The following is a 16965-nucleotide window of genomic DNA, read 5'->3' on the forward strand; positions in this document are numbered from 1 at the left end:
CTTACACAGTCTGAAGGCACGCAAAAGAGTTAGGATGTATCAATCAATCGAGGATTTGTAAAGCACTGCAAATCACCCGTGAGCGTCTGACGGTGCTGAAAGAGCTAGGAAAAGACAGGAGCAAGAGCAATGTAGCAGCACAGGGAGAGCTGTGCCTGGGACCTGCTCAATAAAATCGCACTGCAGCCTCCATTAAGTAGGTCCTGGAAAGCGGGAGGGACCCTGAGAGGAGGTGGGCGGGGCTAGGTGTGAGGCAGGAAATAACAGGCGGCATGCCGGAGTGCCAAGGAGAAAGCAGTGGAAACGAGGGAAATACAAGGAGATGGCACAAAAACGAGGGAAAAAGCAAGGAGAAGGCACACAAATAACGGGGGGAAAGCAAGGAGAAAATAGGGAATAGCATGAGAATGCAAACAAATAACTGCGAGAGAAGTAAGGAGAAAGCAGTGAGAACAAGGAGAAGGCACTCCAAAAACAAGGGGAGGGATGTAAGGAGAAGACTGGAGCAAGAGTGATGCAACAGGAGAGCTGGGCCTGGAATCTATCAGTTGTATTCTGGGGTCTGCAATTTAAGGATCGCCAATCAAGACTTGAAGGTGACTATGGCTCCTTGGTTAGACAAGGAGACACTGGTCTTGCACACTGAAGCCTTAGTACCCGACATCAGATAGAGCAGTTGGGTCAGCATCACAGTGGACCTCGTCTATGCCGGGTTCATGGCACTCATGCACCAGCTTCCAGTAGATTTAGAAGTGCAAGGAAAACTCTGGAGACTGCGATGAGACTAAAATACTTGAGGCGGAAAATCTTCTTTTGGATTTAAGCCTCCCCAACTGTACTAGTCGGTGCAGTTCACCGGAGCAGGCTTCACTGTCTCCAGTGCAACATACCTTGACTATATTATTCAACAAGAGTGGAGGAGCTGGGCTGTTAATGCACTTTGAGGTACTTCACCCTCCCTCTTACTGTAGCTGTGGTCTGAGACCTTGTATGAAGCTACCGTTAAAGTGTATAAAGATGGGATACCTCGTGAGCAGAGCAGAGCTGGATACAGAAAGTCTAAAGCAACTTTACAGCACATGCTTTTACAATGCATGTTATGGAACTTGTTGACCTTTGCAACGCATTGTTTTACATTGCTGTATATTTACAACACATTTGTCATCAAAAAGGCAGATATTTTGTTCATAATATGTTGGTGTATTTTTGGGGGGGATCCTGAAACCCCCTATCTATCTATCTATCTATCTATCTATCTATCTATCTATCTATCTATCTATCTATCTATCTATCTTCTTCAACAATAAAACCCCCTTACCTCCTTTATCCTCTGCCCATCCCTGAAGCACAAAAAACCCTCACCCGCTTTACCACTACCCACACCTGAACCTGACCTCTAAATGCCCCATCCCCATCCCTTGAACCTTTGACCCTCCCTTTTTAAAGTGACTAAAGATGACTTGGTTTATATATATAAAAAAAAAAACGTACCTGCGTTGTAAACTGCTTAAAAAGACCCCTCATTCTCCTTGTTTGCGGTGTAAAGACCTTCCATGTAACCTCCATCATGGTAAACACCACATTGTAAATGTTACATGTTTTGTCGTGCAACTGAACACTGGAAAAAACACACCCCTTAATTTAGTATTCAAACTTAGAAATAAAACCAGTCAGTCACCCCTTTTTGTTTTATAAAGTTTGTGACTGAAACTATTGCTTCATGACCTGATGAAATCAGCCATTGACTAACAAAGTACCACTCCAGGAAGATGAATGGGTAAAGCAATCTTATTCCTCTCGTAGAATTCAAGTACCTGAAATCTGCACACACCTATCTTTAATCAGTGGTGTCCACTTGTAGCACTCTTAGTCTTTCACTTCAGTGTTTGATTTATATGTGTTTTGAAAAAATGAAAACCGCGACTCTGGGTCAGGCATGCCTAATATGTCCTGAACTGTGATCTGTCCATTACTTGTCATTTGTAGTTGGCTTTGATTTTTCTTTCTAGAATATGGGAAGTGCCATTGCTTTTGGCTGCAAAGGAGAACGATGTCCGAGCTATCCGAAAACTGCTTGACTGTCCGTCGACTGACCTGTTTACAAGAGGTAGGGAACCTTCAATGTACATACTTCCCAACAAATTCCAAGTATCTGAAGCATATAAATGTGTAAATTAGATGGCTTTTCTTCCTTTATGATTGTGTAGTTTCTTTTTGAACACACTAGGGGTGCTGTTTTTTAGGATCTACCACAACCCCAGTTCCAAGAGGGTACCTACTTAAACATTTAATATATTTTATTGTGCCTTATGTTCTCATCTGTAAGTTTAATAAATGTACATATGAGATTTCCATTAATGATTTGTAGAGACTGAAGATTATGGAATGTTTGCTTGTCTTTTTGTATTTGATATGTTATAGAAAATGCCAATTTTTATAATGCTCAACTGATTTTATCAGCAGCATTGCCAAAAAGCTAGAAGTGCTTAAAACAAATAAAGAATATCAGAGCAAAATTGAGACTTTAAGTGTGAGATTAGAATATAGCAATGAAGCCTCTTTTTGATTGAGGACTGGAGCAGACCTCTTGTCCCACTGTGGCTTCCAAGGCTCACCAAAGACCTCAGGAGATCTTTTCTTGTAGGAGCTGGAGTTGGATGGTGGATCTTGTGGGCACTGCAACAGATTGACCTTTTGAGGGCTGAACTGGCCAGTTAGTCACCATTTTTCCTTGTAGGCTGGGGGCTAGGGGGTTCCTTTCAGCGCTAGATAGGTTGCCATGGCCCAATCATCAAAGCCACAATGGTACTTGAGTTCCAGCCTCCAGCATGATACGACTGGTTTGATCTTTTTGACAGATATAGGTGTTTAGTCTAGCCCTGTCCTCCCTCTAACTTACTGCCTCTTCCTTCTATTACTCATCTCTCTACAAGTTACTTGTATGTGCCTTGTCATCTGCAGGTGCAGTGGGTGAGACCGCGCTCCATGTGGCTGCTCTGTATGATAATTTTGAGGCTGCAAGGGCCCTACTGGATGCCGCACCAGATCTCGTCAATGAGCCTATGACATCCGAACTCTATCAAGGTAAGAGGTTTAAAGAAATGTTGGGAAAAATATTGTAATAGGTAATAATGATCAGTATTGGTATGATGAAATTCGAAAAAGGACATGGTCTTGAAGAGGGCAAGGTGAAATGACTTTCCCTACGGCACGGAGTTGTGCCCACACAATAATAATTCAGCCCTTATCTCTCCTATCCTGAATAAGGGACTTTGATCTGTACTTCTTCTATGTCCAATACCTGGCGTACACGTTCTTCCTTCTAAGCAGGATCTAGAAGTATGCGGATGATCATTGTCGGAAAGTAGGCAGAACTAGTCAACTTTAACTAGCATCCCATCACCCATAAGATTCAGTTCAAATTCTTGTTTGATGTGGCCCTAGATTACCATTGAAAATGCCATTCCCATTCTTTCCTTATCCAAATAATTTTCTTGCTTTACACTAACCATGGGTATGTGATGTTGAGCAATTTTTCTTGTGCCATATTGAGTTAATTTACATTTAAACTGTTCAAGCTTGCCTAATATCATGAATAAAGGAAAGCTTAAATAATTGTTTGTAAAAAAGAAATCAAATCATCTTGCAGTTGTGTTCTATTCTTCCACTAGAAGCAGCTTCAATGAACAAATTCTTCTACGAAAACTTATTTTTTTTTTGTTGGAAACTTTTTTGCCCAGCAAAGATATGTAAAAAATAACAAGGGTTGTGTTATTTGCACAACTGTGCCAGTAGAGGCTCACCTTCAAACATCCTCTTTGATCAAACCAGACAGAGTGCTGTACCATCTCCTTTGTCCTTTCTAATTTCCTGTACTTTATACAGGACCTTCCAGTTATTCTTTTGTGACCACTGACTCTGTTGGTTTGTTGCAGGGCAGACTCCACTGCACATTGCTGTGGTGAACCAAAACTTGAACCTGGTGAAGCTGCTGATCGACAGGGGAGCCAATGTTTCGCTTCCACGAGCCACTGGAACCTTCTTCAAACTCAGCTCTCACAACCTCATCTATTTTGGTAAGAGTTTTCTGTTAAAGGTTCTTTCAGCTTGAAGTTTGTATGTCTCTTTGATATTGAAGATGACGTGACTATCCTTGCTGGTGGGGATAGCCACTAGTCATCTTCAGAAAAGGAACAGGATTTCAGAAACTTTGCAAAGTCCTTTTGTGCAGTCACTCCTCATTTGTCCAGCTGCTTCTGTTTTGTTTATTTCTACTCCATCCTTATGGGCTCTTGATGGGCAACATACATACTCCCCTATCTGTCTCTGAGAGAAAGTTTGGTTGATGTTCATCTCAGGCGACCAGTAAAAAAAATGTATCCTTTCTCATTTCTCAGGTCTGCTCCAAGATGTTTAGGTATTTATGGAGATTTGTATCTAAAAATAATAAAGCAGAGCTTTTGATTGGTCTGCCTTCAAAAGCAAATTCATCAGTAGCATTCCCAGTCCACAATGTACCCAGAAAAGGCTGTGTAGGCACTGCTTGTCCCCTCTGCTGCTTCATGGGCCCGTTAACTGAAGAAGATTTATAACTGAGAAGAATGGACAGGCAGTGGCAAGGAGAGAGTATGATATTCCAGGTGGCAGTAGAAGATGAGACCCTGAAAGAACTGAGGTTCTTTGAGGTTGCTTGTCCCACTTTCTTTGTTGAGAAAAGAGAAGTGAAACCACATTTCCTTCTAAGACAGAGTACTACAAAAATAAACCACACCAAGGCCCCCACAGTGCCACCAGTCAAAGTTTCCCTGTCTGCCTCAATGATGTACTGTGATGGATCATTGCAAAGATTGCGGCCATAAACACAAAGGAGACGTACAATTAACAACACACCCGAAGGTGGTTCATTACAGAGGCCAGATGTTGTGAGCAAGTGGATGTCCTGGCGAGGTAAGACCTTGGGTCTCCTAGGGCAGCACTGTTCAATCCTGGTCTCCCATGTGAATGAATAAGCAGCAGTTAAAATACTTTATTCCTTCAAATGTGTACAAGCCCTGACGATGGAAGGTTTTTGCCTAGTGACGGCAGTTGTTTCATAAGGCTTCCAGAAGGCTTCATGAAGTGCTCAAGCACTGATGAAAAGTGCTCCTGGTGCCTCTAAATACTGAAGGATTCTCAGGTGGAGATCCCATACCAAGCCTGATACTCAAGTCAGAACGCTGCACGTATTCACATAATACTACATACATATTAAGGATAGCATTGACAACTCCATCAGGGTCAATAGACCCAAAGAGGTCCTGGTTTAGATTATATTGTTTCAGTGAAATGATAACCAACCGCTTTCCTTCCAGTTAACCTACTGCTGCAAGCAATAGCTTATGTGAGCTGTGAAAACTAGTGAGACGAGGGCTACATTGCATTTGCTTCTCAGAGCTTGGATCAGTTCAAATTGACTTGATGTTTACACACCTATGAGGTGGATGACTCTCAAGCATGTAGTCTCTGAAAGCATGTTGCAGCAAAGTTGCAGCAGTTCATCACCAGCAAAGAATTCTGACCTCCACAGTTGGAGATATTGTGCTTGAGTTTGTTAGGCAGTCTAAAGTGCTTATTTGCAACAATAAAGTGCTGGTAACATCTGTAAAGAGATTGTACCAGAATTACCCTTAACGAAAGCAGCTGCTCTTTACGGCAGAATGTCTTGGTCTTACTGAAGTTCTGAGGAGTGTCCCATCAAGGATCTTTAGGAGGGACGTTTACTTGCTGTGACTTGTGCTGGCACCTCCGTGAAATCTGCCCATAAACTTATTTTCTTCAATACATTTTTAATGAAGTGATCTGTTCATAATAGTTAATCAAGTCTGTAAATTTATCCTCTGACAGGTGATCCATCCTGTTATTTAAACCTGAGTTCTTAGATCAGGGATACCAAACATGGGTTCAAATGGGCGATTGCATGCCAGAGTTTTAGGATAAAGACATGATATAATTTTATACAGTTGAATTAGATATTATTCATTTACATAGTCTATCACTGTCCTACAAATCTGGCATGCTTCGACCCTTGTGAGTATATGATTTGTATTCCATTTCAAAATCTGATTGCAAGAATGGTGCTTTGATGAACTTGTTCTTGTAAATGTTTTGTTCACCTTGAGCAACAAGGGGGGTGGGAATGTGGTGGGAAATCTGCATAAAATTGCCTTCCAATTTATCCATATTTCTAGGTTTTCGGTCTGTCTTTATTCAATCAGCAGAGTTGCAGTGAAATAAGCATATCTTTTGGCTTGGTGAACTAATCTTAAGATGAGGGGTTGGATGGCCAAGCTTGTTTACACTGGAGGCCGCTTTATATCATAGCTAGTAACAGTTTTGGTAAGGTCTGAGTTATAGTTCTGTGATACAAGGACGTCATTTGCTTGTCAGCTCAGGTTTTTGAAACATTTTTAGAAGTTATGAATCTTTTTTTTTTAAGTGGCATTGATGATTGCAGTGTGGAAATACAGTGGCATGAGGTCTTAATATAGTTAGACAAGTTTGAAAGGGGATCACTGTTAAGTGAGGTGTTGCTGTTACTTCTAGAGTTTAGAGCTTTTAGACCTTACTTCATAAACTGTTTGCAAAATTGACCAAGTTTGTTTCATTTGGGGGTTGTTTTGTGAGATGTACTTTGCTCCAGATTTAACTGTTTTTTTCAGCATCATTTTGGGTACATTGTTACACTATACCTGGTTTTCTTTCAACATAATTTTGTTTGTTTTAGCATATATTCTTGTCCAGTATCTCTAGACTGTATTTCTCTGCTTCCTCTGCAGGTGAACATATCCTGTCCTTTGCAGCTTGCATAGGACACGAGGAGATTGTGCGACTGCTTATTGAAAAAGGATGCAACATTAAAGTGCAGGATTGTCTCGGTAAGAAATCATGAGAATCAAGAAAGATAACAGAATGGGACGTGCATATCTAGTGTTGGGAACAGTGGATGGGAATTGTCAGCACAAGGAATGGCATCTCCATCTCATCATCACAAGAATATCAGTGTTGAAATATCTTGCTGAAAGCTCTGTCATAGAGGAGGTGTGAAATAGTGCTTGTGTTTAAAACAGAAAAAAAGATAGAATGTTCCATGGGCAAAGGTTAGAAGGAATGCTTGATCTCATAAGGATTTGCAGCCATGAAAGAAAACAGTCTTGTAACTTTAAGATGCTTCCTTCAGAGCACTTGCATTCATTCTGTGCTTGTTGGACTGAAGACATAGACGTGGGCAGACTTTTAACTTGGTGTTCAACCAAGTCATGGAAATGGTTGTCTGTGCATGCACCTCAATCTCCACCAACCAATCACAAACCTGCTGCCATACTGGAAAGAATTTCACATGGACCTCTAGGCACTCTTGTGTTGGTGAAAACTATAGCTGGATCAAATTTCTATGTCAAAGGTTGGTGATTGTAAATTGAATGTGGGCCTGATTAAGAGAGCTATGCAATCTAATTTACGAGAATTGTTTAATAACTATTACAAACCTTTAAATGCATTTCAGTATTTTATCTGTGTAAGTAATTCAGGCCATATATGCTTAACTTTCTAGCTATTTCCAAATGAAGGAATATATCCTAGTATAAATTCTTAAATGAACAAACAAATGTTCAAATAATTATCCAACATATTTAAACTTAGCTACCAATTTACCACAAACACAATATATTGAATTTGAAACATTCCTTTGGGATTGAAAATGTTGTTAACCGATTAATCATTAGGGCATGAAGTGGATGACATTTCATTTGCTGTAAGAAATCACCATGTTCCATCAGTGCCCTTTATAAATGATTCTAAATTTCGAAAAATAAAAAACTATTTAGAACTTTAGAGTAATTCATGGTATCCTCTACTCTGTCTTCAGGCAACACTGTGCTTCACATCCTGACACTGCAACCAAACAAGACCTTTGCCTGTCAGATGTATGACCTCATCCTCTCCTATGACAAGGGAGAGGATGGGCAGTATCTGGACATGATGACCAACCAGCAGGGGCTGACGCCATTCAAGATGGCCGCCGTGGAAGGAAACACAGTGGTGAGTAGAGAGCTCTCACCTCTCTTCAAGTGAATGAAAATGCACTTCAGAAGTCACATCCATTTAGTATAAACACATTTCAGAAGACTTTGATGTTCGCAATGTATAGTCATTTATTGCACAAGTGAAGGAAATTAAATTAGTTGGGATCATAAACTGGACAAAGGTAAATGGTTTGACTGACTGAAGGTAACAACGTTTTAGATGATCTGCAAAGGAAGCATATAAATATAGTCTATTTTTTAGTATTTGTTAAAGCAAGCTCCTTCATCCAACAAGGGTTGCAGTACCTTACAGAGAGTGCATGTCTTTTAGGATCTGCATCTCAAACACAGAAAGACATAGATAGAACAGTATGTACTCTGGGTGAGACTGGATTGCAGTAACCAGAGTTTGATGGGGAGGAAAAGCAGAAGATTATACGGAAGGTGGCACAGTTTTTCACCTTGACACGACTTGCATGAAAACCATGTTATTTGTGACAAATTATGCCACAGTTATTGTGAAAGAATGAATTTGATGGTTGTAATGCGTGTGATTACCCAGCCCATCCTTGCACTGGGCTTACCTGCCTCACCTAGCAGAGGGTTAGGATAGTGGCTGAAGAAGCCCAGGTTTTCAGCATTTTATGCAAAAGTGGAAGTGCGAACTGTCGGAGGAGGAGGCGGCGGCCAGCAGAACAGGGGCAGGAGAGCAGACAGGGGCAGGAGCCCTTTAAATTTTGATCTCGCGCTTCCGCGGCCAGCAGAACAGGGGCAGGAGCCCTTTAAATTTTGATCTCGCGCTTCCCGCACTGTCGGAGGAGGAGGCGGTGGCCAGCAGAACAGGGGCTGGAGCCCTTTAAATTTGATCTCGCGCTCCCGCCCTGAGGAAAGCGCGAACTGTCAGAGGAGGAGGCGGCGGCCAGCAGAACAGGGGCAGGAGCCCTTTAAATTTGATCTTGTGCTCCCGCCCCGCGGGACGCGCCCGGGCAATGCCCGGGCCAAGGTCGGGCCCATCCTGCGCCTGGCAGAGGCTAGGCTGGGCCACCCCCCTGACATCTTCTCTGCAATCACTGGTTTGGGCATCCAAGCCTTAACAGGTACTTTTGCTTATCCTTCTTTTCTGACTTTTTGAAGTAGTGCTTTAATTTTGCCTCTCTGACTTCGTAAAACAGCCCCTCAGCACTGCGGGAGATTACCTTTTCTTTTTGCCTCATTTCTGCTATAGACATATAGCATTCTCTTCTACTCAGCTTCACTATTTCTAACAGCGAGGAACACTGTATTTTTAGTATAATTATTTTTCTTTTTGGAAGGGTCAAATAATTAGCGAGAATGGGTAAAAGGAAGCAATCCAGTTTAAAAGACACTACCTCCCAGAAAGATCACTCAACAATATTAAAACTTATTTCAGGAGCTATGGGGGCAATTGACAAAAAATCATTAATGTTGAGGAAAGGATTCTAACTCAATCTTCGGACCTTCCACATTTTCCCCCTCCACCAAATTCGACTAATTTACCGGTAACTGGACCTCAAATTAGAGGCAAGAATGGATGCATACAGGATATAACTGACTTTATTTCAGATGATGGTGACCATCCACCTCCTCCTAAACGTTTAAGGAAACCCAAATTACTTAGTAAGGATAAAGGCCCCAGTCAAGAGCCGCGTGATAGGATTAGACGAGATAATCCTGGACCCTCACTCATTGAATCTACTCAACACGCACATACTCGCTGCGAGAACTCAAAACATGGTCATAGGGATGCACAACCTATAGTAAAAACGGAAATCAATCCCCTAGAGACTTTTAACTCTCTGGAACAACTAGTCAGGCCCCTTTTTGACTAAATGATTGAACGTTTAACACGATTGGAGGAAAACGTGGAGACAATGTTTAATCTAATGAAGGGTCAGTTTGCAAGTGTAAGTGCAACAGCCGTCACTACTCAACACTGCGACGAACTAGGTTCAAACAGTAACCCCTTACCAGTGCATAAACAGCCACCACATATGCATCAGCCCATCCATAGACACGTAGATTTATCCCCTCCACTAGTTAGTACCAGCAGTTCCCCACTTCAAAAAGCATGGCCAAATAGAGAGGAAACATTGACCAGCCTGAAACGTTCCCGAGATCCTTTTTTAACATCAAGAGATACATTAGATCTGCCACCAGCGGCAACTCCTTATGTGATAGTCCTGGCAAATGTCCCCACTCTTTCTGGGGACCACGGGGAATAATGGACAGCGCTGAGGAATAAATCCTTGAATTGGATTGGAACCCGAATGAAATCTGGCATGACAGGAGTTCTCTTTGAGGATATTAAAATGGTCAGGAGGGTAAAATGGGTGGGAAAGAATCAGAAGTTATTTAGGGGTGACTGTGTGGTACTCTCTTTTAAATCTCCAAAACTGGTCAAAGACATTCTGAGCCACCTAAATCCGCAGCAGATTACGGACTATGGCACCATATTGTTGCTCCTGGGCTTCTTTTATACGCACAATACTGACCAGGTCTGACTTGGTCCTAATTTTGACAAACAAATAACCAGGTCGGAAAGATATTACTCGATCCCAACCAAAAATAGATTTCATTCCCTCTCTCTGGAAGGTGTTGAATGACTATCATTTGATCAGGAAATGGGTGGGCCTACAACTACTACGCTAATCCCAGTCTCCGATCCACTAAAGAGTGGGCATGGTTTGGTGGAGAGCAATGAAGTTGGTCAGACGGAGATGGATGTTGAATCGTGTCAACTTGCTTATAATGTAGTGCCAATAAGTGGATTCTCCATCCAGTCAAAAGACACAGTAACTAATCAGTCTTTGGTGGAGAGCAATGAAGTTGGACAGATGGAGATGGCTGTTGAATCGAGTCAACTTGCTTATAACGTAGTGCCAATAAGTGGATTCTCCATCCAGTCAAAAGACACAGTAACTAATCCGTCTTTGGTGGAGAGCAATGAAGTTGGACAGATGGAGATGGCTGTCGAATTGAGTCAACTTGCTTATAACGTAGTGCCAATAAGTGGATTCTCCATCCAGTCAGAAGACACAGTAACTAATCAGTCTTCCGTGGGGCAAGGGACTAGAACTGTGGGAGAGGATTACTCATTTTTATTTTGGAATGTGGCAGGTTTGCGCTCGAAAAGTAAGAATGAAGATTGGCTAGATTATATTTGATCCTTTCATTGGGTGAGTCTACAAGAGACTTGGTCCGTGGACCCTATCCACATAAACGGTTTCAGGACATTTCAAGCCCCCCGCCGTCCCTTGCTCACGGGGCAGGGCAAAAGGTGGGCTGTGCACTTTCATCTCCAACAAGTTCAACTTAATTAAGGATGTAAGACTAATCTCTAACTCATTTTATCAACTGATCTCATGTATATTAAGAATCATTGCACAAATGGTGATTATTAATTTTTACAATAATGTTCCTCAACAAAGTCTTTTTTCTGTTCTCAAGCTGTCGCAGGAAGATCTGGACCAAGCATGTAACTCAGCGTATAATGAGACTTTAATTGTGGTGGGGGGGGGGGACTTTAACACACATTTGTGTCCTCAATCTGTGTAAAATTTTTGTCTTTTTGGCACGGGTGGAGATGACGATTCATACCATTTTACACATAATCATCATGGTAATTTGCTGAATGAAACGGTGTTTAAATTCAGTCTCCTCCTGTGCAATAGTTTAAATCATTGTAAGCCACAGTTAAAACCCACATTCAATGGCAGATATGCTAACACAATTGATTTTATATTATTATCTAATAATTTTACTACTTATGTGTCTGAATATAAAATTCAAGATGCTTTGTTTAGTGATCACTACCCTCTAAGTTTAAGCATTGTATTTCCCCAAGCCATCACCAAACACAAGGAACCAACGGAAAAGGTAGAGAATATAGAATTGGGAACAAGAAATGGCTACACTATCCGTTGGTCACAGCTTGAGCCTACGCAGTTTATGAATCAATTAATGAGCAAACTCTCTAAAGAGTTTGAAACTTGTCTTTCAGACAACATTTGTCCGCAGGCTTGTATTAATGCTTTTATTGCAATAACTACTGAAATTAAAAATTCTCTTACAGTTAGCTTTGGTAAATCTAGACCTTGTGTAGGTAAAAGATGGTTTGACAGTGAATGTACCCAAGCTTATAAAAATCTCAAACAGTGCATACACAGACAAAACCCTGATAGACATGACATCAGACTTCAGAGGAAGGAGTATAAAAAGGCGATAAGAAGAAGAAAACAGAATTTAAAAAATGAGGCTTAGCATTCTCTCCACAAAGCAAGCCTTAGGAATGACAACGCTAAATTTTGGAAAATTGTAAACTCTCCTCTTCTGTGCGATGGAATATTACCATCAATCGAAATAGCCATTACTGAAGAGGATTGGGTTTCTTTTTTCTCTAGTATTTATTCCGCTAAAGATTTGGTCTTGGAATCACACTCTCTGAGACCAGTTCCTCAATCTATGTCTCCACCATTTAGCCTTAATGAGGTTATAGAGGCAATTAACGCTAGCAAAAGCGGGAAAGCGCCGGGCCTAGATGGAGTCCCAATTGATATTTACAAGTCGAATGTTTCACTTTGGGGCCCACTATTAACTCAAGTTCTACGTGCCTGCTGTGCCAAGGGCTTTATACCGACCTGGGCTGAGTCCATTATTGTTCCTATCTTCAAAAAGGGAGATCGTCAAAATCCTGCATGCTATCACCCAATCTCTCTGCTTGATACTCTCGCAAAGATTGCTGGACGAATTGTTTTAAACAGACTACGAGATTGGACAGAAGAAAATAACATTCTTTCAGACTTGCAATATGGCTTTAGAGCTGGAATAGGGACCATGGAGCAGGCTCTGAACCTAGACATTATACTCAGTAAATACATGAAGGCCAAGGCCGGAGCCTTATATTTAGTGTTTGTCGATCTGACTTCAGCATTTGACTGTGTGGTCCACAGTAAATTATGGCCTATGTTATTGGACATGGGGATAGAACCAACTATTGTTCATTTTATTAGGGAACTATACGCTGGAGCTAAAGCCAAGGTGCGTTATGGGATTCAGGGTGAATGCACCTCAGCCTTTCCTATTGAACAGGGGGTACGACAAGGCTGCGTACTAGCACCACTACTGTTTGCCTTATATATTAATAAATTAGAGGGGGTATTATCTGATGCTTGTAGTGACCTTCCACAAGTTGGTTCTCGAAAGATCCCAGCACTCCTGTACGCGGATGACACCGTTTTGATGGCCCGCACCCCAGTAGCATTGTAAAGGCTACTTACAACCTTTGATAAGTATATGGAAGCCCTAGGTCTTAGAATCAACCATTCTAAAACTTTCTCGATGACATGTGGTAGAAATTCTATTAAGAAACCCCAGATTACGCTAAAAGGTACGAAACTAGACGACACAGGAACATTTTCATACCTAGGCATTATGTTCGATAATGAAGGGATATGGTCACAAGCCATAAAATCAAGGAAGCTGTCATTCACTAAAACTATCATGGCTGTGAAATGTTTTTCGAAAAGGGTTGGTAGACCGACTCCCAAGGACATGATGATATTGTACAATGCAAGATAATTTTCTCTTGCATTGTACGGGGCAGGACTCTGGGGATATAGGAACTGCAACAACCTATAGCTAGCTGAAAACGATTTTTTAAAGTTTATTTTGAGCGCTCCAAAATCTACCCCTACATTGGTATGCCATATGGAATTGGGGGTATCGTACCTTACAGATTTAATTCGTATCCAACCGATCCTATTATGGCATACGGTATGGACTTCTGATTCCGCTAGGTTGAATAGGGCAATCATAGAAGATGCATTGGCATTATCTTACCCGTTGAAAATTCAGTGGCTAAATTATATAAAGATCTTTTTTACAGAGCTGGGCTATCCTGAGTTATACTCCACTCCAGTAAAACTGGAAACAATTTCCAGGAAAGAACTGAAAAATATTTGTCTTACTCACCTGGCCGATTTAAGATGGGCCATTGAGGCAAAGAAACCCAGCGTAATGAGGAATATCATGTTGCAACAAACAGATGGCATGGAACCATACTTGAGTAATGTACTGAATCCAAGGCGTAGGTTTGTCCTTACACGTCTAAGATTAGAGACTTTCCATCGTCTTGTTAGCTTCCCGTGTATTAACGATTGGACCCCTGTCTTGGTAAAATGTCCCTGCGACTCAGTGTCTGAGCAAAGTACAATACACATTCTCTTTTTTTGTAAATTCTATGCAGTCCTAAGGAAAGCGTTTGTGATTCCACTTTTAAAATCAATGCATTTTAAACAATGTCACCCTGCTTTTAATTATCTCTTGTCCTTACCATCAATTATGATTTGCAATGGAATAGCCTCATTCTTATGTGCAGTGATGAAGGCCAGACCATATTATCAAATTACTTAGACAGGGTTTTCCTATTCCTATAAATCTTAAATGTATTTTATAATGACAACAGTCTTTGTTTTAAAACACATTTTTATACCGATTTTTTTTTTTCTGTCATGTTTCTAAACTGTGTCTTTTATGTGAACTTACTTAACTCTTTGTAATGTAATCTCGCTATATGGTTCTTTAGATACAGTTTGACTTACTGTTTTATACTATTTCAAATATTGGGTGATGTTTTTTAATATGAATTATCTGCTTTTATGATTGTTTATTCAATCGAATAAAGTATTTTGATGATGCAAAAGTAGATGGTCAGGCTGAGGGGAGGGAGAGAGAAAGGGGTCCCCAGTGCGTGGCTGCAAGAAAAGGGGAGGAGCCACGAAGACTAGCTTGGCGGACCGGGCTTTGTCCAGTAGCAACTTGGTTTTGAGAAAGGGACAGCAGTGAGATAAGTGAACAGCAGCCCAAGAAAGATACCTGGACCTTCTGGAACATCAATGGTTTTGGAGAAAACAATTAATTACGTCACTCTGTCTTAACAATGATCTCAGAATAAGGAGAAACTGTGCTCAGGCGCCAAGGGAGGTGAACCAGAAAACTTCACAGGGTGCAAAATCCTGACATTTGCGGGGCTTTCTGGCAAAATTGCAAATATTTTCCTCTCATTGCACACATTTATAGTTACAAGCAGTGCCCCGCGACCTTACAATACAATTTTCCTTAGTAAAGCATTGAAGCCATGTCGCCAGGTAAAGAGATGTCAGCACCTGGTGGCAGATGTGGAGCACAGATGTAAAGTTTTGGAAGAGTGATGCAATCTGTTCAAGCTCACCGTCAGTTTACAGAGATAGTTATCTGGATCTAGGCCACAATACTCTAAGTTCTATTATAGTTTTTTATACAATAGTTCTGTTTTACAGCACTTTGAAATTCTCAAGAACTGCAAAGGCCAATGCATTGTTACATAATAGATCTACCTTGGATGGAAGTAAGACATAGTTGGCCATACAGAGGGCCAATCTTATAACCTGCAAGTTATCCTAGATAGCAGCTGCCAGTGCTTGACTAGCTGGGATGGCTTGGAGGAAACATCTGACCTTTTCCTTTTCAGCTCCTCTCTAGCAGTGGTTAGAACAATGCAGAGTGTTCACTAGTGCAATGGTTAAAGATAGGATGACGTTGGAGCATGTATATAAATTCTCGTGGTGGCATTGGTAAAAGCATAGGTGACAAAGACTTGGGCATTCTTTGTCTCTAACTACTTGTGAATAGGATTACCAGTCAATACTGGGAAAGAAAAGTTGCTCCACTAGATACGTAGGATAGAGATTAAAATACCTTGCTTGTATCTCGTTTGACAACTAGTGTCGCTCCAACAACTGGAGTTTGTTTGCATAGCTATGTTGCTGTGGTCCCTGCTTCTCCCCCTGGCTGGATCAGAGGTGAGGTAGTCTATGACATCGCTGGAGGTGTGAGTACCTATGCCAATCAGATCCTCTGATGAAGCGTCTGGCCATATGTTATTAATTAATCTTTAATCTTCACAAATTACTGAGAAAAGCTTTAACCTCAACAATTCCTATACACTTGAACAGAGGTTCAGCAATTCTTTTTTTCATTCAAAATAATGAACAAATTAAAAAGCAAATCTTTGATCACATTGTAGGAAGAGTAAAAATGGGCTATGAAGTTAAAGTAAAAAAATAACATGATGACACTTTTCGTGAAGGACGTCTGTTTGATAACCCTCTTGGGAGTGCCCTGGACCCGTCTAGTACTGCTCCACAGGAATCAGTGCAAGGTCCTCACTAGTCATGAGTGAAACTATCCTGAGGGACCTCAGGGATCACCTTATGTGGAAACACAGTAGGCTCAGGTGATCTACAAAATGGCTGACTTCATGGCAGTGCTCCTGATCTCACCTACCTAGGTGATCAGTCCTGGAATCTTCCACCTTCTTTGTGGACCTCTCAACAAAAATCCCATGTTGTGATGTGTGTTTTTGCAGACGTATTGGAACAATTACATTGTGCATGCACACTAAGGCGGCTTTTGAGCAGTTTATCCAATGCCATCACCACTCTCTTTTGGTGCTGCCTAACACACAATTTACCTCCTCCGTACATTGACTTCATGTGTATGCTTCACACTTTCTTATGATCACATCTGTATGACTTAAGAACGTCACCAGGTTGTCTCTGTTGTTTAATAGCAATGGCTAGGAGGAATGTAAAAACAAGAGAGCAAAGTGCAACAACAGTGACTTGCAATATGTTTATAGATTTTGATCTGCAGCTGGCCTTGTTGTGTAACATGCTCCTCAGCATTTCAATATCCAGTATGAGAAAACCAAAAACAGCAATGAGTGCAGTTCTTGGTGTTGCCTCAGCCACTAGAAATTACTGTGGGCTGCATTCCAATTCATCTTTGTCTCTGTGCCATCCAGATGGGGACCAATAACATGCAAATGAACCTTAGTTCTTTTCCA

At 41.2% G+C, this 16965-nt stretch overlaps 1 protein-coding gene across 2 annotated transcripts in view; it reads left to right on the forward strand.

Moving 5' to 3' along the window:
* The window catches only part of LOC138303563 (transient receptor potential cation channel subfamily V member 6-like), a 186313-nt gene that overhangs the window by 115190 nt on the left and 54158 nt on the right, over window positions 1–16965 (forward strand). For both annotated transcript variants that reach the window (XM_069242821.1, XM_069242820.1), the window contains exons 2-6: window positions 2010–2107; window positions 2962–3084; window positions 3936–4076; window positions 6816–6914; window positions 7904–8076. In XM_069242821.1, the coding sequence (XP_069098922.1) occupies window positions 2010–2107; window positions 2962–3084; window positions 3936–4076; window positions 6816–6914; window positions 7904–8076 (634 nt within the window). The remainder of the gene's footprint in view (window positions 1–2009; window positions 2108–2961; window positions 3085–3935; window positions 4077–6815; window positions 6915–7903; window positions 8077–16965) is intronic.

This window comes from Pleurodeles waltl, chromosome 7 (assembly GCF_031143425.1).
Source record: "Pleurodeles waltl isolate 20211129_DDA chromosome 7, aPleWal1.hap1.20221129, whole genome shotgun sequence".
NCBI lineage: Eukaryota > Metazoa > Chordata > Amphibia > Caudata > Salamandridae > Pleurodeles > Pleurodeles waltl.